Genomic DNA, 25,507 nt, shown 5'->3' with positions numbered 1-25,507 from the left:
TATGTGTGTATTTTTACATCAGCCACGACTCAAAACGAGTGTTTATGTGAACCAGCCTAAAACAGTACTACAGTATTTCTTTTATTAGGTGTCGCTAGGGCAAGGCAGTGGCGCAGTAGGTTGTGCTGTCGCCTCACAGCAAGAAGGTCGCTGGTTCGAACCTCAGCTCAGTTGGTGTTTCTGTGTGGAGTTTGCATGTTCTCTCTCTGTGTTGGCGTGGGTTTCCTCCGGGTGCTCCGGTTTCCCCCACGGTCCAAACACATGCGCTTTGGGGAATTGGGTAGGCTGAATTGTCTGTATTGAATGTGTGTGGATGTTTCCCAGCGATGGGTTGTGGCTGGAATGGCATCCGCTGCGTAAAAACTTGCTGGATAAGTTGGTGGTTCATTCCGCTGTGGCGACCCCGGATTAATAAAGGGACAAAGCCGACAAGAAAATGAATGAAAGGTGTTGCTAGATTTACAATAAATACCCACCACATATGTTTGTTTTTAAATATGATTTCTGAGCAAAAACGCACTGGTTTGTCATGTGAAGTGTTACTTTTTTCAGCGCTGGTCAGAGTAATCCAATCACAGACCAGTCCAATCACTATATATTCGATGAACTTTGAGAAGAATTTAGTCAGAATTACTACCTTTGTTTCCAGTTTTTAGGACAGGTATTTGTGGGCTTGATAAAGTAATTTATAAATGTCTTTATTAAGACTTTCTTCTTAACAACATTGATATAGCAAACTTTTTTTATGTCGCAAATAAAGTCCAAAAGTGAAGAATTGATGTTATTTATTCCTTGATTGTTCAAGCTACCTCACAGAAGTGCTCTGTTTGTTCAGAGAGTTGTTGAATGTTAAAATAAAGTGAATTATTTAAAAAAGACATTCTTCCTAATTAATAATAATTAAATAATAGAGATTTTGTTTATTGATTTCAAAAACGGTTAACAATAAAAATCTGCAGCAAACTTGGAAACTAGAAAAATGCAGAAATTGCGTTACATTTTGTATATTACATTTTAAAGAAAGATAAAAATGAAAAATACATAGAAATTAAATAAACATGAGACAAAAACGAGAGGGAATATTATATAAGGTTATACATTGAAAGCCATTTTTGACTTTTAAAAGATTTTTTTACGCCCATTAAAGAATAAATAATATGACTTATAGTTAACAAAAAATAACGAGTATTGGAGTCTTTTCCAAAAATGTACATTTGTAAATAAAAAAACGTGTCAATTATAATAAAAAGATTAACAATGTACTGAATGCAAGCAATTGTAATAAAAACAGTTATGTGAAGAGAATTTAAATAACTTTCAACATTTATCTTTTCTGAGAGATGGGTGCATCGTTCAGTCCAAAATAATTTCACATAAATACATTCACAAAAAAGATGAACAATGGCTGGATGATAGAGGAACCGTAGAGGACTTCTAGAGGTCTCCATAATCCTGGACCAGGCCGTATCCTAAGCAGATGCTGTGGTGGTCATGGAGGAGTGGAGAGCATGTGACTGATTCCTGAAAGACACCAGTGACAGACTGAGCACCCGCCAGTGATCTACTCACACCTGCAGCTTCTCCACGATGGATGCCCAGCATTCTCCAGCCTCTGGCGCCTAGACTTGCAGCTCTGCACAAGTTTGGGCAGAGGAGAAATGGCCAGTATATATATATATATATATATATATATATATATATATATATATATATATATATATATATATATATATATATATATATATATATATATATATATATATAAGTAAATTATTACACGTATAAGATCTATGTAATATTTTATATGTAATTTCTTTTACTTTGTTGGTTAGAAACTCTGATCCGCCAACTGCCATCTAGCGGAGAACCATGCGCTGTCATTGGTAAAGTCACAGCAACTCAGCCAATTAGATTCAAGCTCCAAACCTAGCAGCCAATCAGATTATACGTTGAGCGTCACATGACGTTCACTAGCGCGTAGAGTGGAGGTGCTGTGTTCTTGTGAAAAGCTCTTGCGCAGCTTTCATGGCGGAATGTGGCGGACAACACACAATAAAAACAACATAATTTGGCATGAATTAATGGAGCAGGAATAATGGAAAAGACTGAGGAACCTCCTTCCTCAAATAACGAAGAAGACAGTCCTGCAAAAGAGAAAATCTGGTGTTTGCAGCGTGTGGGAAGAGATTCTGACTGGCTGCGTCTGTTCGAGGATTCTGAGGTGCATGTTTGCTGAATAAACCCCGTGAATTAATGTATAATTGTTTAAATTAATATAATAGCATTGATATTGCAGCTTCATGGGGCGAAATTAAGGCATGTTTTGCTCTAAGATTGCATCTATCATCCCAAATCATAACAACACTGTCTAACGTTAGCATTGGTGATGCTAGCTTCGAGTATTTCGTAATAATATATAACGTTATGCAAGGTATATTTATAAAATGTTCATATTGACTGTGATATTTCAGCTTTGTGGGGAAAAATTATGTCATACGTTGGGTTGTTTTCTTCTCATTTTTACCTATTAATTCCAAATCATAACATCAATGACTAGCATTGATGATGCTAACGTTAGTCACTAAGTTACTTTTCAAGTTGTTCGTTTTAATATATGTTTATTTATAACATTTACATGCTGACTTTGATATTGCTGCTTTATATGTCAAAATTAAGCATTATGTTGGGTTGTTTTGCTCTAAAATTTCACCTATTCCAAATCCTAACAACACTGACTGACGAGCATTAATAATGCTAATCACTGTTTTTTTAATTTCACGTATTAATATATGTATATTTATAAAATGTACACACTGACTTTGATATTGCAGCTTTATAAGGCGAAATTAAGCCGTATGTGATGTTGTTTTGCTTTTAGGTTTAACTTACACCTATTCCCAATCCTAACACTGACTGACTAGCTTTAATAATGCTAGTTACTGCCTATCCAGTTTTTCATATTAATATATATGTGAGCAATTCCATTCATATGTCAACCTTGCCATGAAAAAAAAATTAAGTTTTCACCAAAAAAGCAAAACCGTTTCTGCATTTTTTGTGTAAGCAAGCTTTTTATAGTGCTTTAAAATACTTTAAATATCTCTGTCAGTGTTTTCAAACAATTGTATTTGATTTACCAAAGTGCTAATTTCAAATCTGTCACATCCATAACGAAGCTTTCCCCTCATAATTGCAAAAATGTAAAATCAAATGAAATCGATCATGTTTGTTCTACAGTGAGCCGACTCTTATCTATTTGATCATCATTGTTTTTTTTTGGGTTGTGCAGTTTAATTCACAGAATTTCTGCACAGTATGTTGTGTACTGTAAACTCGCAGACGTTTTTGTCACGTCCATAACGCATGTTTATTTCCCTCATTTTAAATAAAGAACTTGTTTACAGATTGGTATTTTTCTGATCCCACATCTCTGTGGCTAGTTGTTTTGAAAAAGTATAAAGAGCTGTTTCAATATAATGTTCACAAATACTTCCTCTGTCAATTTATGTTTTGATATTTTACTGCAAATGTCACATTCATAACGCTGGAATTGCTCTTGTATATTTATTAAATGTACGTATTGACTTTGACATTGCAGTTTATAAGGCAAAATTAAGCATTATGTGGGGTTGTTTTGCTCTCATTTTCGCCTATCAATTACAAAACAACACCTACTGACTAGCATTGTGATGGTGCATCACTGGTAGCATCGCTGCATTTCGAGTTGTTTGTTTTAATGTATGCAAGTATATTTATAAAATTAGCATAATGACTGTAATATTGCAGCCTTCTTGGGCAAAATTATGCATTATGTGGTGGTGTTTTGCTCAAATTTTTGCCTATTATTTCTAAATCCTAACAACACTGACTGACTAGCATTAATAATTCTATTCACTGCTTTTTGAGTTTTACATATTCATATATATGCATATTTATTAAATTAACATACTGACTATGATATTGCAGCTTTAAAAAGCAAAATTAAGCATTATGTGGGGTTGATTTGCTCTCATTTTCACCTATTAATTACAAATCATAACCACACTGACTGGCATTGACGATGCTAGTCACTGCTTTCACATATTTAAGTGTGAATTAAGTGCATTTTTGCTGTGGAGGTAAAGTTGGGTTTATGTGCGCACTTTCTGACCTTCTGCTTAATAATTTAATTTTAATGTTCTTGTCACTGTTTTAAAATGATTGAATGAACTAAAACCCAAACTTGACCTAAATGTTTCTGCTGTCTCTGAATTCAGTGTGAGGGTTTTACTCTTTAATTGATCACTCGTATGTCTTCGTCATGAGCTAATGATCTGAATGTGTGTTTGCTGACTGCTCCTGTGTCTCCTTTGCATCAGGTTTCTGTTGGCCGTGGTCTGAATGTGACCCATCAGATTCTGTCATCCAGCTGCCCGCTCATGATATCCAGAATCCACTGTGTGTTCAAGCTAAATGAGGGCAGACAGTGGACCGTGACGGACAATAAGGTGTAGTATTCGTCTGTTAGACTATTTGTAGTTCTGTCTGTCTCTCTTTTAGCTCACCTGTTTATAGGAATATCTTATTTTCCACTGTTTTGGTGGAGTGCACGTAGAGCTGTAAAAAATACTGATGCTAACAAACCTTATATAAATTTTTACTGGACGTTTAATGAGTTTGTTTATTGTGTCGAACTTCTCATCGTTGTATTGTTACCCAGAGTCTGAATGGCGTGTGGGTGAACGGCAAACGGATCCCACCCTCGAGTCCCTGCATCCTCCACCAGAGCGACTCTGTGAGACTCGGCGTCCCTCTTGATGGAAACCCCGTGGAGTTCGACTACATCCTCGTGCAGAAGAATTTCGATGACGTCAAGTCATTCCTGTCTGGGAATCTCGGAAAAGACTCTGGCGCTGCGTCATTAAGCCAAAAACTGAAAAACTCTAAGCGCAAGTTTGATGGAGGAGATGAATCCGAGCCGTGTCTCACTCAGCACTCCAAATCCAAGCTGTACCGCAGCTCCGCCCCAGATAAATCCCGCGCTCAGCCCTGTCCATCCGGGGAACGCAGGGAGACTCTAAAGCTTTCCTCTAGACCGCTGGAGGAGGATAGAGGTGAGCAATTCCATGCAAATGTCCACCCTGCCATGAAAAAAAGAAAGTTTTCACCAAAATAGCCAATAAGTATTTTGTGTGGGCTTGTATTCTACAGTACTCTAAAAATACTCAAATTTCTCTCTCAATGACTAGCCAAATCCCTCCGTCAGAGATGAAACCTTTTATCAACGCTTACATTTTAAACAAGTGGCAAAAGGAATGGGATGCATTAGAAAACAACAAATTACATAAAATCCAACCTGAAATTTCACACAGAATTTTAAGACATTTTAACAATCGATTTGATCAAGTAGTTTTTACCAGATGTCGTGTTGGGCATATGAGAATTACACATGGTTTTTTGCTCCAAGGTGAAAACCCTACTCAGTGTTTGTGCTGCAAAACTCATCTTACTATAAAACGCATTTTACTGGACTGTCCTGCTTTTACTGATTCCAGAAGACTTTTGTATGAAATGAACTCTTTTAAGGACATTTTTAAAGGGCCATGAAACCCCCCTCGTTTCAGCAGGGTGTTTTCACACCTCTACTTTGGAAAAAGTCAGAAAAGTGGGCGTGTCCAGCTCTGTTTAGGGGGGAGTGTCGGAGGAACTAAAGTGGGAGGGTGTGTGAGTGTCTATTTGGGCACGCGCGAGTTTCAGTCAAAATACACACAGGAGAAAGAGATGGTGTTTAACCTACATGGACATCTGTAGTCGAATTATTTGCCAGATTATTAAATGTTGGACTTTAACTGCAGTTTGGCTCTTTCATTCAGGGAATTCATTCATGCCCCTCGCGACAAACAAGATATTTGATTCGAGGAACTGCTCTAAGCGTGTATTTTTCATGCAATGTTTGATACCGCACGGCGAATGAGAGAAAAAAACCCTCCGCATTTCCCGGAAACTTAGATGCACACGGCAGGTAGCGTCAGAAAGCCGCGTGTGTTATTCCGGTCACTAAATGCGGTGCTATGTTTGCACTCAGTGCAATAGTTAACTTAATTCGATACGAACAAACTGAATAAACAAAGAGCACTGGTCGCTCACTTACCAAATCTGTAGAGACAGGACAATCACCAGCAACTAGAGCCGCGTCTTTATGAAGAGAATACTAACGTTACAAGCGAATCCGGATTTCAGCGTTTGCAGATGAGAACAGCTCTCAGGTAAACAATAATCCTCCTTAGACACGTAAGTTATTGTTGTCGAGCGTCGCGTACACTGTTAATCCACACGTGAGTCTGAGCTCTCACAGAGAGAAAAGGAAAACGAAACTTAATGGCAGCAAACTATAAAAGCAACACTTCACGCTTGTTTTGCCAACACAACGTGGCGTCTCTGGTGTAAACAGTGACACTAATGAATATTAATGAAGTTGCAAAATAGAGCGCGCTGATTGGTTTGAACCAAGCCTTACTCATGCATTAATGCATCACACTGTAAGACGTAATAAGACTCACTCTGGCACAGACGCCCAGTCTGCACGCTGGAATACACGCTATTATGTCATGACCGTGACGCAGCTTCAAAAATTTGTTTCAAACAGGAAGTACAAATTTGCTTGAAATAACGCAAAAACAACCAATTTACACTTTTTAGTGAAATATAGGTGTCCTAATAGTGTTTTTAGCAGTGTGGGACACATATACGACTGTCAACAGCTCAAAAAATGTGTTTTGGTGTTTCGTGACCCTTTAACAAAGTGAAACCAGAAAAGATTTTAGAATTTTTATCATGTATTAACACAAAAAAACTTATTTAATTCATGTTTTATTTTGTTTGTTGATTTTTAATTTGTATATTTATTGTTGAAAGATTCCTGCCATGAAAATAGCCTTGGTTGCTGACATGGCATTAAATAAAAAAAAAAAACATTTCATTACTCTCAATGACTACAATTACATGGACATGAGTAATCTAATGATTTGCCTTAATCTGAATAAGACAATAATATGATTAAGGTGTTTACATGAGCTGCTTTTTGAATGTTACTTTCAAGTTATAGCATATAGATCGATTAACGTCATTACGTCACCACGTTCTCTGGAGTTTCATGTAATTTCGGGAGTTTTATTTTTAATTTTGACTGCAGTTTGGCACTTTCATTGAGAAACATTTCATTCTTTCCCCTTATGACAAACTCTGGGACCCCGTTTACACTAGTGCGTTTTAGTTTTAAAGCGGCGTTTTAGAATGAAAACGATCCGCGCCCACACTAGTGTTTCACCAAGCAATTCTGAACAACTCTCCGTCTACACTAAAACGCTAAAAACGCACATCACGTGACCACACACACACACACTCTGGCATGTGCTGCAGCATATCTACCCCAAAGGAGAGCTGTGCTCAGAGTGTTCATAAAGGATCCCCCGCTGGATCTAATCTCACTATATTTGTTAAACGTAATATTTAATTGATCTTCTTTTCTATATTTAACGACATATTCCCGACTTTGGTCTTTTGAATCTATTACTTGTTCTCAGGTAATGTGTTTTGACTGAGCGCAACGATAAGTTAATGATTAATGTATTCACGTACATTCTGTATCGCTTGCTTTTATTTCCTTTAATGTTTAAACTTATTGTGCGTTATACTTTTATAATGGCCATTATTGATTATTAAACTGATATTCAGCAAAAGAGAGGGTATGTTTCGTATTTTCACTGAAAACGAAGAGAAGGCAGTAATGGTACAGGCTACGTTTTGTTCTAAATATGCATACAGTGAAGATGACGCTCATATGTGCTGCACAACGGCTCAACATTTCTGCTGTCTGTTCAGTTGTAAATTTATAAATGAAAATAGCAGATCCTTATGTCATGTTTTCATTTTATTATTAAGATATAGTGAAACAACGTAGCCAGGATAAAGTGAATATGGTTATAAAGTACACTGCTCCCTTTGAAGACTTACCTGATGTGTCCTCGGGAGTCTGTTTTCCATATCAACTTGCAAAGACTGAACTTACAGGCAGAGGATGCAGTACTGAAGTGTGTGTGGGCTACTTAATATTGAGGAAAAAGCCCCAATCAGAGAAGCGAAGGTCGGAAGCCCCGCATCCGTTTTCAGATGTCTCCGTTTTCCCCCATCTACACTGGGACGGAGCAGCAGCGTTTTAGAATGAAAACGGCCTCTTCAGCGTATCCAAAACGCTCCGTTTTCGGCACTCGAAAACTCCAGCGTAGTGTGGATGAATGGCGTAACCGAAGCAAAACTTATGCATTTTCAAACTAAAACGCATTAGTGTAAACGGGGCCTGAGGTATTAGATGCGAGTATGAAGTAAGGACTGCTGGAAGAGTGTTGTTTTAACCACCTAGGGCTTGAGTGTCCACATACGTGGACAGCACGCTTTAGCTCTTAAGTGGCTATTTAAAATACTTTAAATTGTTTATATATTGTTACAGACATATGGTGTCATCCTGCAACTGTCTTGCAGCATATGAAATGTCCCAAACACTATTTTTAACTGTCCAAAATGGGAAAAAAAATCTTGTTTTTAGTCTCTGATAGTCAAAGCAAGTTAAAAAAAATTCTATGCATGAAAGGCACATAGTTTACCCCTTTTTAAGATCTAATATTAATATTATGGTTCTTCTGCGTGTGTCAGTTTAGGTTCAGTTCAACACATAGTTCGGATGTTTTTATTTTAATGTGTTCAAAAGTGTTATTTTGGGGGCGTGTACACGGCTCGCTGTTTTAGGGGTGTGTTGCTTCACAGTTTCAAATTCCTGCCCAACGTAACAAGGAGGCGGAGCCAAGAGCTCACCACTCTGTTTGGCAACAGACAGGCAGACAGAGAGAAGCAACATGACTGAGAGGATCAGCATTCGGCCTACATGTACGACTCGGACACAGACCAAGCAGAGAGTACACAATCATTTGTGTCTTTGTATAGTTTTACAGACAACTGTGTGCTAGTTTAAAGTTCCGAGATTGTACAACGAGACTAATAACCATGCACATCGCATTAACTTTGACTGAGGCACCGGATGACCCGCTTAGAGCCATGACACGGCACACCAGACATGCATTGGTTACATACATTAAAGGTGCAGTAGGTAAATGCTAACCGCTTAGCATATTATCTTTGTACGGCGGGGAGGGACTGTGATTCAAAGCCACACCCCCTGAAATCGCGAGCGCGCGCACCACGTCACAACAGCAGACAGAGCGAATATTCAGAGTAGCGGTAAACAGTATAGGAATGCTGTCATTGTTCAGAAATGACCCAATGTGAATATAAAAGCAACTTCAGCTCAATAAAGCAGGCTATAGGCGGAATATCACCATTTACTGAAGTTTTGTTGTTAAACTAAATATAAATCTGCATTATCGATGCTGTAAAAGAACCAATCACTAAAATAATCACATCAATCTTTCACCGGGAGATTTCAGTGGCTGAACATCACGTCTGAGCATATAAGTCATTCATAACAGAACACAATCTAACATCAGCTTAGCCTGACTAAAATTGTTTTAAAACAGAACATGACCTGTCTAACAGTAGTACTCCAGCCATGGTGTCGTCCTTCCTCCAGCGTGCTAAAGTAACCCCAATATTGATTCAGGTTTTTAAAAGTTTCAATTCAGCATTTGATTTCTCCCGGTCTGTCTCGTGACCGCGTAGCCGCTCATGCAGATGGGCATGCTCGAATGGCGGATCTGCGTGAACAGATGCGCAGAAGTCTGAATCTACATTTGCTGACAGACTGACTGAGCGGCTTATCGGAATTAAGAGAGATGTCGGTCCGACTCTATTTAATTGGATGAACATTTTTTAGTTTTATGCTTTACCCAGAATATAAAAATACATATAAACGCATTTAGATCATTTACTGTAATCATTACTATTGGACTGAGAAGAGACCTTCAACCAGCACAACAAAAAATGTTTCTGAAGACAATCCCCTACTGCACCTTTAACATGTTATTTGAAATGAAACCAATCAGATGGAGCTCTGTGGCGCGGCAGAAATATGAAGTGTCCCGAATTGTGGCTGGGCGCCGCAGACAGCTGCCGACATGAAGCGCCGTTCTGTGTACCTTGATAGAAACCTGATTTTAGAATTATAAAATGCATGGCGCTGCGCGGCGCTTCTGGTGTGCGATCTGCAGGCAAGTTTGTTATTTAATTTTCAATGGAGCGACACTCACGTGAGGCAACTCGCTCGCACTTTCAGCTGTACCTAGTTAAGATCACCCTCACAGGGAGCTGAGTTACAAACAATAGTCCCGATTACAGTGATCATGTGGTGAATGTTGAGCCCAGTGAGCCTTACATCTAAAAAAAAAAAAATAGAGCAAGGGTGTTCCTCTAGTGACATCGCTTTTACTCGCACGCTGAAAATGGCGGACGTGAAACAACAAACTGAGGATCTGGTGATGCGCCTGTAAATTAATATTGGTGGGTGGGGGACCGCACTCCTATGTCAAGTTGTGGTCGCTCTGAAAACCGCTCCAATAAATCCACAGTTTTTATGTTGTTAAATTTGAAAAAAAAAAAGACACTGTGTGTGTTTATATCAGCCCAATATGACTGTCTATACAATATACTTACACACGTCTGTCCAAACAGCTTAAAAATAGATTTTTTACCATAGGTGGCAGTTTTTTTTTGGCATAACATACTTCAACAAGACAATAGAGATGGCTAGTCGTAATCGTGTTTAGTTAAGTTAGGTACTCCTCTCAATGAAATCAAAAGAAGGTCAACCTTTTGGTCTAGCAGGGAGTTAAAGGGTTAGGCAATATTTTGGATTTTGCCTCCAGAACAAATCACTGTTATACAAGGACTTGCCTAATTACCCTGACTTAACCCTAATTAACCTAGTTAAGCCTTTAAATGTCACTTTAAGCTGTATAGAAGTGTCTTGAAGAATATCTAGTCTAATATTATTTACTGTCATCATGGCAAAGATAAATTAAATCAGTTATTAGAGATGAGTTATTAAAACTATTATGTTTAGAAATGTGTTGAACAAATCTGCTCTCCATTAAACAGAAATTGGGGAAATAAAATATACAGGGGGCTTATAATTGTACTTTGTGAATGTATATTGTAAGTTTTTACTGCAAATGTCACATGCATAACGCTGGACTTGCTCGTGCAGATAAAGCAGGCAGCAGCTCGAGTACGTGCAGTGACAGCAGTCAGCATCTGGCGACTCTGCATCGATACAATAGGAGTCTGATGGTGCTGAAGGGCCGCGTGGGCGACACGCAGAAGCGGGCGGCGGAGCTGGAGCAGCAGCAGACGCAGACGCCAGAGCGAGAGAAGGAGATGCAGGACCTGCAGACGCAGCTGGAGGCGCTGCGGGGTCAGCTGAGGTCACAGCAGGAGCAGGCGCTCAGACGCATGGAGACGCTGGAGAAATCCTTCTGTGAGGAGGAGCGGCGGCTGGAGGTGAGACGACAATCAACTGTTCCATTCACTTGATCTTGTGCAGTTTATTTATAAACTAATTTCCAGAGGATCACAGGCTCATGATTGACCATGACTGGTCCCGCATTAACTAACACATGATTTACCAATCAAACAAATCCAAACACGCATAAATAACCAGATTTCCTTAGCTTAGATATCTTCTTCTTGAAGAATCCCCCAAGCCTCCCTGACTCCTCCCCCTTTTTTTCTAGCTTAATCCAGGGTATGGGTGGCACGGTGGCTCAGTGGTTAGCACTGTCGCCTCACAGCAAGAAGGTCGCTGGTGCAAGTCCTGTCTCGGGCCAGTTGGAGTTTCTGTGTGTAGTTTGCATGTTCTTACTGTGTTGGCGTAGGTTTCCTCCTGGTGCTCCCCCACAGTCCAAAGACATGCACCATAAGTGAATTAAATACCTTAATTGTCCATAGTATTAAAGCGAGAGAGTGTGTGTTTATTTTTGATTGTATTCCGCCATATTCCCTGATAAACAAAGGAGTAAACCGAACTAATTAATTCAGGGGAGCTTGAGACCTACATGACCTGGGCTTGAGAATCTTATGAGCTTAGAGCTCTCTTTAGGGCACATTTATTTATTTATTTATATATATATATATATATATATATATACAGTTATAAATACAGATTAAGTCAGAATTATTCGCCCCCCTTTTTATTTTTTTCCCACAATTTTTGTTTAAGGGAGAGAATTTTTTATTTCACACATTTCTAATCATAATAGTTTTAATAACTCATTTCTAATAACTGATTTATTATATCTTTTCCATGATGACAGTAAATAATATTTGACTAGATATTTTTCTATACAGCTTAACGTGACATTTAAAGGCTTAGCTAGGTTAATTAGGTTAACTAGGCAGGTTAGGGTAATTAGGCAAGTTATTGTTTAACGATGGTTTGTTCTGTAGACTATCGAAAAAAATATATAGCTTAAAGGGGCTAATAATTTTGACCTGAAAATGGTTCATAAAAAATTTAAAACTGCTTTTATTCTAGCCGAAATAAAATAAATAAGACTTTCTCCAGAAGAAAAAATATTATCAGACATACTGTGAAAATTTCCTTGCTCTGTTAAACATCATTTGGGAAATATTAAAAAAAGAAAAAAAAATTAAAAGGGGGCCTAATAATTCTGACTTCAACTGTGTGTGCGTGCGTGCGTGCTTGCGTGGGAGTAAACAAAGTAAAAACAAATACTACCCTTTGTTATAGCCCCAGGGCCCAATGTGTTGTTCTTCTGGTCCTGCAAACAACTATTAAAAAACTAAACAATAAAAAAACATTAAGTAAGCAATATTAATTATTATTATTATTATTATTTAGGCCTACAGTATATTTTCCTTTTTTTGTTTGAAAACGGATGTGGAATAGACGAAAGATACCCTGATTGTAAATGCAGCCTCTCTCTGGTCTCTGCACTGCAAGAAAAGGTTTTCTTTCTTTGTTTTTTTTTTTTTTTTTTTTTTCTAGTCCAAATATCTTAAAATTCTTAAATCAAGAAGCATTTTCTAGACTAGCAAAAAAGAGTTTTTTTGTTTTTGTTTTTTTTTTAAACAAATTATATGCCAAAATTAAGGGAGTTTTTTTCCTTAAAACTAGCAAAATAATAATCTTGTTTTTCCTTTTGCCTACCCCACTGGCAGATGATTTAGCTTGTTTTAAGGATTATTAGTTGTTAAAATGACTATAATTAAAATGAAAGATTCTTAAGATTAAAATATGTGTTCTTTGGAAGAGTGTACTTACATTGTGATGCTATTATTTTGTCATTCATGCATCATATAAGCGGCAAATGGTGCTAAAATGACAATGTCATTTATCGCAATATATGTTGGTGCAATATATCATACAACAAAAAATAGACATCATGACAGGCCTGTGTGTTACCACAGAAATGTTTTTTTTTTTTTTTACTATATTAAAATTTGATCTGGTTAGTTTTGTCTTCTTTTCTTTGCTTGAAGATGATCGTCTCATTTCATCACATATTTAGATGAATTAATAAAGCATAAGCTGTAGCTGGAATGTCTTGCTTTATAAAAGTTGTATGATTTTTTGGAAACTTGATCTGCTTGCTTTTCTGAGTCGTGATCTAAAAGCTGGGTCATTTTCCAATCCTGTTCTGACTTTCATATCATTTCTTTTTCCTCTCAGTAATAAAAATAACAGTTTTACTATTAATCCCTGCCACAAGGGGAAGCTGTAGGTCATGGTATCGTCATCTGTATGTTTACTCAATTATTTTGTTTTCCTAAGACTGAAAAAGCACAACAGAATGAGGTGGGCTTGAAAAAACAACTGGAGGAGGCGTTGAAAGAGGTAAGAGAGCAAAAAGCTGCAACTCATGAATATTTCATACGTTCAAGAGCAAGTGTTGCATAATGGTTCCTTTACTTTGACAGCACCGGAAGGTTATTGAGGAGCTCAAACACGCTCGGCAAGGATTCAAGGAAGTCCTTCAAGCCAAAGATAAGGAGCTGGAAGTTACAAAGGTAATCACGGGAAAGCATGAAAACGCATATAGAGTCACATTATCTTGCATGTAAGGAAATTTAAAACGAATGCAGAGAAATAAAGGAGGACAGAGGCTTACGGAGTTGGCTAAAAATTACTATTCTGCTCCATATTTTTCCCCAATTTCTGTTTAAGGGAATGAAGCTTTTTCTTCAACACATTTCCAATCATAATAGTTTTAATAACTCATTTCTAATAACTGATTTCTTTCATCTTTGCCATGATGACAGCATATAATGTTTGATTAGATATTTTTTAAGATACTAGTATTCAGTTTTAAGTAGACGTCTGCATTCCTGGCTTACCGCAGGACCTGATTTCTTGTGGCGTGGGAATACATTTTCGATTAATGCCGAGTTCAGACTGCATGATTTTCAAAGTAGTCGTGTCACCAATGTGTTCACACTGCAGGACTATCTGGGCTGGCGTTTCGTCGCTGCTTTGTTTACACTGCAAGATGGATCGGCGACAGGGGCTTTCACATTGCATGACTTTACTATAGGAAGAATCGCCGACAACTTCGTCCAAACTACGTCTCACAGCCAAAAACACGTCGTATATCTTTTGTTATTAACTACATAATGAGAAAGAAGCCTTTAATGGGGTAAAAAAATGTACATATTTGCTCTAGAGCTGCACAATTAATCGTAAAAAGATTGCGATCTCGATTCGACCCCCTAGACCAGGGATGGACAAACTTGATCCTCGAGGGCCGGTGTCCCTGCAGAGTTTTGTTCCAACACTAGTCAAACACACCTGAACAAACTATTTAGTGTCTTCAAGATCACTTGAACTCTATAGGGAGGTCTGTTTGAATAGGGTTGGAGCCAAACTATGCAGGACACCGGCCCTCCAGGATCAAGTTTGCCCACACCTGCCCTAGACGATCTTAATCCAGCATTTCTACGATTCTGTCAATCATATTTTCAAGATCAGGAGAGAAGAAAAGGCGGCTGCACGAGTCTTCATTGTGTCACATACGTTGCTCAGTGACATGGACACCTCCAAATGATGTTGAATGTGTCACATACTGTATTTATAAGGTATAGTTCACCTAAAAATGTCATTTTTGTCTTCATATAATGATGTTTTTGCGGCCGGGAAATCACACGTGACGTGAGCTGCTGACCGTGAGCTGTTATCACAGAGAAGGCGCAGGTTCTGTTCACTAAAGTAGATGCGCGCGCGACTATCATTAAGTAGAGCGCGCGTCTACTTTAGTGAACAGAACCTGCATATGTTGCGAGTAACAGGTAATACAGCTGTAAATAATATTCAGTTTGTGGCACAGAGTTTGGGAGCAGCGTGTGAAGTATGAACAAGCACTTAGTAGTCAAAATGAAACCGAAAGTGTTCTCTTCATTTAAATGATCATATCGCATTTTAGAGTTATGATTACGGCAAGCATTTGAGATGTTTTTTCTTTCATAGCGAACCCACAGTTGTGCATGAAAATAAATGTTTACAGTGTCTGTATAACTACTCTATCAGATTATATTCAACAATATATAGGCTAATGGCAAACGTCTGATTTTACCAGTGAATAAATTTGTCTAATATGACAGATTGCAAGCATATATCTCAAACATAATAATTCAACATCAGAATCATTATAAGTAGAATACAATTATTTATAGAAACCAGTAGACCTACACATAATATTATTGATGTTGTGCCATATGTTTGTTTTTACCATACCTTTATTTTACATCTACAGAATCGTGAGAAAATCGTGATCTTTATTTTGAGCAAAAAAATCGCGATTCTCATTTTAGCCAGAATCGTGCAGCACTAATTTGCTCACATGGGTTTAAAGGGAATTAGCCATTTCTCCTCAACTTAAGTTGATAATAAACTAATTTCTTTCTGTATGAAACGTCAAACAGACACGGTTGCTCCCGAGTCCTGTCAAACCTCCACTAGTTTTTCCTCCATTTCGTGGGTCCAAATAAACCGAAAAAGAGCGATTTTAACTTCTCCCCCAGCCTCCCGCTGGCGTGCAGCAGGTACACACAAACGCACACACAAGTGAAAGCTGCTCTCTCATTGGCTGTAGGCGATCGCTGATGTTATTTTCAGTCAAAACTCAATTCACACGGCATGATTTGAATCGCCGACAGCTCCAGATATTCAGCACGCCAAATATCTCGCAGACATCGGCGACTCATCTCAGATCGCGTCTTTGATAGTTCATACTGTGTGATTGTCACTCACGTGCACGAGCAGTGATTTGCCTGAGATTTCAGGCATTTGTCTGCGATTTCTCAAAACCTGTCGGCGAGCCAAAATCGGGGCTAAAATCACGCAGTCTGAACTAGGCATAAAACACGGTAGCGGTCGGTAACTCTGGTGTAATTTGAACGGGAGCAGGCGGTCTAACAATATCGCTTCCGAGTTCTGACGTTATTTCAGAGCAGCATATCTGTGATTTACTCTTGGCTCATGGCTTTACTTTGGCAGAGCAAAATATAGACGCGCTGTCCTTGAAGGTCAGTTTACTGTGAGGAAACCCACATCAGGCAAGACTGATATATGGGAGTCTTTTACATGCATCATAGATGCAAATGGAAAACGAGTTACTCTTTGCGTGATGTGATACCTCAAAGGTTTACCCTCATTCAAGGGGGTTGCACACCTGATGGGCTGCAATTTAGTATTTTGAACAGATTTCTATCAGGAAACGCATACAGTCTGCAGCTGTCCGCAGCGCCCATCTATGACTCAGGACTCTGTTCATATTTCTGCCACCTGAATAGTTTCATTTTAAATGACATGCTTTGAATTTGATGCGAGCAGCAACTGGCAGCCAGTGCAAACGGATGAGTAGCGGAGTAACATGTGCTCTTTTAGGTTCATTAAAGACCACTCGTGCTGCTGCGTTCTGAAGCAGCTGAAGAGGTTTGATAGAGTTAGCTGAGAGCCCGGCTAGTAGAGAGTTGCAATAGTCCAGTCTGGAAAGAACAAGAGCTTGAACAAGGAGTTGAGCTGCATGTTTAGATAGGAAGGGTCGGATCTTTCTGATGTTGTAGAGTGCGAATCTGCACGATCGAGCAGTTCTAGAAATGTGGTCAGAGAAGTTTAGTTGGTCATCAGTCGTTACTCCAAGGCTTTTCACCATTTTGGATGCAGTGGTTGCCCCGTCCATCTGGATTGAAAAGTTGTGATGTGGAGTCGGGTTGGCAGAAACTTGGGTAGCGGGTGAAAAAAGACTGAACATATGGCGATAGCAGTTGGGTGCAGACCTCTAGCTTAAAGTGATATTTAAAGGCTTAACTAGGTTAATTAGTTGAGTTAGGCAAGTCTTTGTATAACAGGGGTTTGTTCTGTAGACAATACAAAAGTAATATTGCTTAAGGGGACTAATAATATTGACCTTAAATGAGTTTAAAAATGAAAAACTGCTTTATTCTATCTGAAATAAAACAAATAAGACTTTCTCCAGAAGTAAAAATGTTATAGGAAATACTGTGAAAAATTCCTGAAACTGTTCAACATCATTTGAAAAATATTTGAAAAAGAAAAAAAAATTACAGGAGGGCGAATAATTCGGACCAAGTCAAAGCAAATTTAGAAATCACTACTATTTTTTTTTAATTTGCGTTTTCCATACGGTCTTAACCTTTTCTGTTTTGGGATTGTCGGTTGAATGGAGAAAATTTAAACTGTCAAGTCACCCTAGCACCCTTGCTAGGGTGTTGGGTGCACCCTAGCACCCAACACCCTAGCAAAGGGCCTTCTCGTAAAACAGCCCATCATGGATCACTATAGACTGACGATTCTTGAATTAAATTATATTGTGTTCTCCCACAGGAAGAGAAAGAAAAGGCCAAGGCTCAGAAAGAGGAAGTGGTCACACAGATGACTGAGGTGCTGGAAAGTGAACTGCAATGCAGCATTTGTTCAGAGCTCTTCATTGAGGTAAAACAACAACAACCCGTGATCAGCTGTAGGAATGACAGGGAAAGAACCCAGACTTACTGAAAGATCACAGCCTTTTTTTTAAAGTTCACTAGTGTCTAAAACGGTGTGTAGGATGATGTAAAAGTCCATTGGAATTATACAAAGAGCCCAAAAGCATTTGAAAGGTTCCCCTGTTGCTCATGACCTCTGACCCCTGCAGGCCGTGACTCTGAACTGCGCCCACAGCTTCTGTCAGCACTGCATCAGCGAGTGGCGCAATCGCAAGGATAAGTGTCCGATGTGCTGGCAGAACATCACGTCTCAGACACGCTCGCTGGTTCTGGACAACTGCATCGACCGCATGGTGGAGAACCTGAGCGCAGACATGCGGGAGAGACGCCTGGTGCTGATCAATGAGCGGAAAGGTGAGAGGTGCGTGACGTCACTCCTGTCTAGTATGAGTTATGGTCTTTGCACACTGAAGTTAGAAATATACTTATGTGTTTTTCCTGCATTGTGAAAGGTGCTTTGTAAGTGCAAGAGGGCTTTCACAGCTGTAGATTGATTGTTTTGTTCCGAAAACAGGGATCAAAAGTGTTTCAATGCTGCTTTTTGTTCTTGATGCTGTAAACTTTCACACAGCCAAGCTTCTACAACAAGTCACGTGCAAGTAAACTCGAGTTTGCTTTATTTTCTAACATTCCACTCCATCATACGACTAAGGGTGTCACGATCCTCCAAATCCTCGATTCGATTACATTTTCGATTCTAAAGGCACGATTCGATTTTCGATTATGAATAATTAATTAATTAATGAACAATTAATTATTTGTAGCCTACCGTTTAAACTACCTGACCTGCATGGTCTTTGTTTTACCCATAAACAAATCATACAGTAAATGAATAAAGGCAAGATACACACATAATTACCACCTGTCAATCACTTTTTCTGCGGGACTCGTGAATAGGCAGTGATCTGTGTCGTTATAATGGCGTCGGTAAAAAAGACGCACAACCAACAGGAACCAGCCAACAGTATCTGAGGCGTGTGCTAAAATGACTAAGTACAAGTGAGTGAAAGATTGAAGCAGTCCTCTGACTGCCTGGACCTGCTGTCTCGAGCGCATGGCTGTGTGTGCGTCTGTGTCTGTGTGGTCACGTGATGTTTCAGAGGCAAAGAGGAAGGAGGGCTGCTCAGAAATGCTACACGCCACTGTGGATGTCAAATCGTTGTCGTTCTAAAATGCCATTTAAAAACAAAGACAGTGTAAACAGGGCCTGAGTGTGTACTTTTGGCGAGCGGATTTGCAACGGGGGCGGGCGGAGGATCGCGATGCCAGTGTTGTCTATCGGACGAACCGTACGTAATACGTACATAGCAGAGCTTGCAAAACTGTGTTTTTTTTTGTCGACAACACGAACGTTGTCAACATAACTCACTGGAAAACTCACTCCAAAATGCTTACACACCGGCGACTTCATTGAAAGAGGAGAGGGTTTAAGCTCTGTCGACGGGTCTCCTGCGTCTGCAGTTTAACAAGCACTTCAACAAGCCTGTTTTTTTCCCGCTTGGCAAGCCAAGCTGACGTGACATGGGGGCGTGGCAGCATCGACGATTCTATTTTTTGATTCGATAATCGAAGTTGAGCATACATTTCGATCGATTTCGATTAAAAAAATCTAAATCGTGACACCCCTGCATACGACGTTACTTTAAAACCAGTTAAACTCTGCAGACCCGGTACCGGGACCGTGACGTCATCGACTTTCGCTTTAAAATTTAAAGGGCTAGCATTGCACCAGACCCCCGTAAGTTGTTTCGTTTGAAAGTGTAGAATCTATATTTTATGCACATATTCTTTAAACTTTTGTACAGTAGAATAAAAACCAAAGTGATGCATAAGTTATTTACACTTATACACAGTATTTTGGAGACCCGAGCTGGGTATTTTACATTGGTTCATTTTCATATTTTTTATATGACACATGTACAAGTTGTAGCTCAAATGAAAGCTCTTGCCGGTGCTTATACGGTTCTAGCAATCTTTTACTGAATTATATTCACATATCAAACAGTTGCCGAATGAGTCGCAGTGTTTCCATGGTGCAGAAGTGAAAACAATACATTCATGATCAATAAGCAGCCCCAGATAGCACAGACAGCTGTCATCTCTTACCTTATGTTGTGCGCTTCAGGGCCATTTCTCCTCTGTTTTTGAGGTGATGTGCATAAGTAATCCTTTTATATGTCTGACGTGGTCCAAACACAGTGAATTATGTTTGATCAAACAAAAGAATAGTGAAATATGAAAACAATGATCGCTCCCTTTGGCTTGTACAGCACCTCTCATCAGCTGGAATATAATAACTTTTGCATAGATTATGGTGGAGACATTTCTCTTATTTCCTATGATTACAGACATGTGCAGGAACCACCAAAACTAATTACAGCACTCTAGACCACACAGAACCTAAAAGGTAGACTCTCAAATTTGAGTTCATAAAAAAAAAAAAATACAAAAAGCGCCTCTTTTTTTAGGTGTTTATTATAACACAGACGACACATACAGATATTTTAAACACTTTCAACAGTGTTTCATGAAAATTCAAAGGGTTTTCTTTAAAATGATAACAAATTTTTGCATTTACACCTCTGCATGTGGATTTAGGAAGCTTTTAAATTTGGGTAGGCAAAATCCAGGTGGAAATCCCAAAATAGCAGCAAAGTTTAACTGGTTAATTTGATGAGAATTAAGACAAGTAAAAAGGTGCGCTTTCATTTTGAAATGGTGACACCCACAGACATCATTATCACCAAATATATATCACCCAATTTGCATACTTTTACTTCACCCTAAAAGTGTGTACTTTTTTTTTTTTTTTGTGAAGGAAAAATATACACTGTTGAGTGTGTAACAGAAGAGTGTACAAGCTTTGGGACATACTACTTCCTTGTTAGCAGATCGTTGTGTTGCTTAGTTAGGAGCCCTGCCAATCATCCACATTTCTCTCATATTGATTTTTTTACCTTCTTGGAGAAGCAGCAGCAGGTTAATCTCCCGTCCGCGAGTCTTTCATGCAGAGAAATCATCTCAGGTCTTTGGATAATTCTGCATTGAGACGTTAATGTCCAAACATATCTTTATACAAGTACAGTATTGTTGTTGAGTTGAAATGTAACACAGAAAAGGTGATTGAAATATCTTAGTTGATATAGTTGGCTAGGTATTAATTACCAGTCATGCAAACATCTGTACCGAAGTCTCTCTACTTGATGGTTGGTGTCGTGTGTTCATCATGCTTGTAGTTTATTTACACTCTTCACAAGCGTTTGCAGTTCTAATTGAATTCATGTTCAATGCGCAATGTATTGTGGGCAATATCAGTGGTTAGAGTATGAACGCTTCTACAGTTAATACAACATACTACGATTTGGGACTGTGGCAAGGGGGCGGGGGGCGAGAGCCGTGGGAACGGAATGAGGTCGCCGCGTTAGTGAATACACCTGTGGCCTGCACCGGCCTCGAATCCCAGGAAGGAGCATTGGGCTATAAGGGGAGGAACGATGGCAGAGGAAGCCGAGAGAGGACCGGGCCTGGACATGTTGTTTTACTTTTGCTTTCAGTTTGACTGCCATCCCTGTTATTAATAAATATTTTAAAACTGCGTCGGTTCTCCGCCTTCTTCTTATCGGTGGCCAAAAGGACATAAACTTCATTGCAGCCGAAACCCGGGAGAAGGAGGGACACGTTGTCCAGTTGCCCTCGCTGCTGAGAGGGGGGCGAGTGTTCGGGAGAAACCCATTCGTCTGCCCAGAGTGCTTGGGTGGCCTGAGGCTGGCGAGGTAAGGATCTGCCTGCTGTCTTCTCCCGGCATGGGGAGGAGCAGGGGACGTGGGGCTCACCAACAGAAGGGAAAGCGCTGAAGGGAGCCATCCCACAGAACCCGGGGGAGTGGCCGCGATTGGCCATGATGCCATAGCCTGCATCCGTCCACCGAAGCAGGAGACCAAAGATGCCGCCAGCCAGCCAGGAGAACCGCCGCCGGACACCAGAAGATGGACGGGTGGGTGGATTTCTCCACAGGGCTCCCAACACGTCGTCGCATCTGTCAGCTGGTGGAGGACCGAGTGCAGCATATCTAGAGAACCGAGCCCCAATTTTTTTTTTTTTTTCCTCTCTCCCCTCTCTCGGTCTACTGTCTTTCCTCCTTTTTTTTTTTCCATCTCCTTTTCTTTCGGCCCGTCATATAGGTCTAGCGGGTGTTTTGTTCAGAAATTAACAAAACAATAGGCCCAATACAAAATATTATATATTAAAAAAATATGGAATGAATACCAAATGGTAATTTCAGTCAATTTTCCTTATGGATAAACAGCTCTCGTTAATATTTTTAGCATATTCAACATGAAACGCACATTTACATTTAGTAATGTTGATGTCATACTGTACGCTCTACTTATCATTCTCCTGTATATTAAGCCGTATATAAGACTATTACAGAGCCCATATCACAGTGTATTATGATTGTTTCATTGGATCAATTGCTTTCTCACTACAATCAATCTGCTCCCGCGTGTTTCAAACGAGAGAATACCTCATTCAGGCGATCTCGAACCAATTGGTGTGTCGCGGAACTGAGTGCTCAGTTCCACACCAAGCCAATTGGTCTGAGATCGCCTGAATGAGGTGGTCTCGACTCGGTTAAAACTAACTCTGCAGCGGTTCGGTTGTAGTGGGAAATCAATTGAACTCACAAATGAACAGTAGCTATATCATAGTGTATTGTGGATATGTAATGCGTATACACTCATCGGCCACTTTATTAGGGACACCTTTCCAACTGCTGTATCATGCAAATTTGAACTTTGAACGTGACATGGTTGTTGGTGCCAGACGGGCTGGTCTGAGTATTTCAGAAACTTCCGATCTGCCGGAATTTTCATGCACCGCCATCTCTAGGGTTTACAGAGAATGGTCTAAAAAAAGAGAAAATATCCAGTGAGCGGCAGTTCTGTGGGCGCATATGCCTTTTTGATGCCTGAGGTCAGAGGTGAATGGCCAGACTGGTTCCAGCTGATAGTAAGGTGACAGTAACTCAAATAAGCACTCGCTACAACCGAGGTCTGCAGAAGAGCATCTCTGAACACACAACACGTCCAACCTTGAGGCGGATGAGCTACAGCAGCAGAAGACCACACCGGGTGCCGCTCCTGTCAGCTAAGAACAGGAAACTGAGGCTACAATTCACACAGACTCACCAAAACTGGACAATAGAAGATTGGAGAAACGTTGCCTGCTCTAATGAGTCTCCATTTCTGCTGACACATTCGGATGGTAGGGTCAGAATTCGGCTTCAACAACATGAAAGCATGGATCCATCCCGCCTAGTATCAACAGTTCAGGCTGGTGGTGGTGGTGGTGTAATGGTGTGGGGAATATTTTCTTGGCACACTTTGGGCATATTAGTACCACTTGAGCATCGTGTCAACGCCACAGCTGACCTGAGTATTGTTGCTGACCATGTCCATCCCTTTATGACCACAGAGTACTCATCTTTTGATGGCTACTTCCAGCAGGATAACACGCCATGTCATAAAGCGTGAATCATCTCAGACTGGTATCTTGAACATGACAACGAGTTCACTGTACTCAAATGGCCTCCACAGTCACCAGAGCTCTATCCAATAGAGCAGTTCTAAAGGCAAAAGGGGGTCCAACTTGGTACTACTGAGGTGTACCTAATAAAGTGGCCAGTGAGTGTATATGGGTATACAAAGAGAGAAGGCAAGATATTATTCCTACTGGTAAAAGTCAGTTTTATGTGGAACATGAAAGTGAAAAGCTGTCTAACTGAACTAATAAAAAAAAATTATAATGTCATTAAACTTTTTGTTAACTTCTGACACAGAATCGATATACATTTTACAACCCTTGACAATTAAAATGAGGCTCTGTATGAGAAACTCTTTCCTCTGATTTATGTCCGTGAGTGCCTCCGGTTCGGGCATCTACCCAAACGGTCAGCATTTTCGTGTTGAGTTCATGTTCTCCCCGTGCTTGCGTGGATTTTCCCCGGGTCCTCCGGTTTCCTCCCACACTCCCAAAAACATGACACTTAAGTAAATTGACTAAACCAAATTAGCACCAAATTCGATGCAATTCTGTCAGCAACGCATCACCTTAGCAACCCTCACGCAGCAGGAGAGGGGGGAGGGGGGTTCTCGAGATCTACCCGAGCTCAAACTCCCCTCTCGCCCTGCAACGGGAGGGAGCCCCGGGCTCGAGGCTCTCATGAGCTCAGGCTCTCTCCCGGGACAGCGTGCCAAACTAGCTTATTACCAATCATCAGCTAAGTGTGAACTCTTGAAAACAAATTCTGACCAATCTGAGGAGAGTTTACTTGTTTTACTTGGTTTACTTGAGTGACTTTTTTTTGCTATTTTGGTCCGATTAGAAGCTTTGTTGTGCTGTGATCTGCACCGAGAACGAGCAGCATTGTAACAGTCTCTATTTCAGAACAAAACGATTGATTTACAGTTGTGAAAGCACCCTGAAAAACACACTAAAATATACATGAAACATACTCTGTCCGCAGGTCTAAAAGTGAGAGCATCTCCAGCAGTGGTGGTAATAAATGACGACAGCGACAGTGAAGACAGCAGTAGCAGCGACGGCGACACTTTCTTTCAGAGCAACAGCTCCATATTCCCGGACTCATCCGGATCAGACGACTCTCTGATTCTAGAAGATTCATCCTGGACTGAGGAGGACGATTATCTTTGAGTAAAAGCACTCGTCAGGACGCAGGCACAACCCGTTTCTTTTGGTTTGGTTTGGTTTAGACATGCTATTTTTTATGTTTGTGGCTCACTGTATGACACGTTCGAGCTTTCTCCTGTTAATAATAAAATTTCTAATTATTTTGCACTCGTTTAAGTGCTCTTTATGTCAAATTTAGGATTTATACATTTACATTAAGTCGTATAGCAGACGCTTTTGTCCAAAGTGACTTACAATTAATGCCTTGAGACGAAGAACTATAGTCCATATTTTCACATGTTGAGTAATAAGATTTATTTCGTTGGATCGTGAACATTATATTATTTATTTATATTTTACCTGAAGATAGATGACAAAAGCTTCTCAATTCTAAGGAGATTCCAGTGTCAGGATTATAAATCAAAAGTTCATTCATTCGTTCATTCTCTTGTCGGCTTAGCCCCTTTATTAATCCGGGGTCGCCACAGCAGAATGAACCGCTAACTTATCCAGCAAGTTTTTACGCAGCGGATGCCCTTCCAGCCGTAACCCATCTCTGGGAAATAAATCAAAAGTTATTGTGGATTAAATTTCTCAAATGTGGAAGAGCTAGTGTGTAATAACCAATCGGCAACCTCCCGCTCTCCCTCTTGAGGCTAATACGGAAGTAACTGAAACTGCCATTCATTGAAATTCCGCTAGTCCTGGCTTCATAATAGAGCAAATTTCTAATGCTGCGTTCACACCAGACGCGGAACGTGCGAGTGATTTACATGTTAAATCAATGCAAACGCGTGAATAGACATCCTGC

General features: G+C 39.9%; 1 protein-coding gene across 2 annotated transcripts; it reads left to right on the top strand.

Moving 5' to 3' along the window:
- Positions 1-1,985: 1,985 nt before the first annotated feature.
- On the top strand, positions 1,986-24,864 carry rnf8 (ring finger protein 8, E3 ubiquitin protein ligase). 2 transcript variants are annotated; one of them, NM_205766.1, is given in 9 exon segments: positions 1,986-2,221; positions 4,359-4,487; positions 4,700-5,093; positions 11,192-11,484; positions 13,778-13,840; positions 13,924-14,013; positions 17,846-17,953; positions 18,156-18,367; positions 24,533-24,864. In NM_205766.1, coding segments are annotated over 9 exon segments (1,458 nt in total). In that variant the 5' UTR covers positions 1,986-2,095; the 3' UTR covers positions 24,576-24,864.
- Positions 24,865-25,507: the final 643 nt, after the last annotated feature.

This window comes from Danio rerio, chromosome 20 (assembly GCF_049306965.1).
Source record: "Danio rerio strain Tuebingen ecotype United States chromosome 20, GRCz12tu, whole genome shotgun sequence".
Taxonomy (NCBI): domain Eukaryota; kingdom Metazoa; phylum Chordata; class Actinopteri; order Cypriniformes; family Danionidae; genus Danio; species Danio rerio.
The sequence above is the reverse complement of the archived record's forward strand: the minus strand, read 5'-3'. Positions and strand labels throughout refer to the sequence as shown.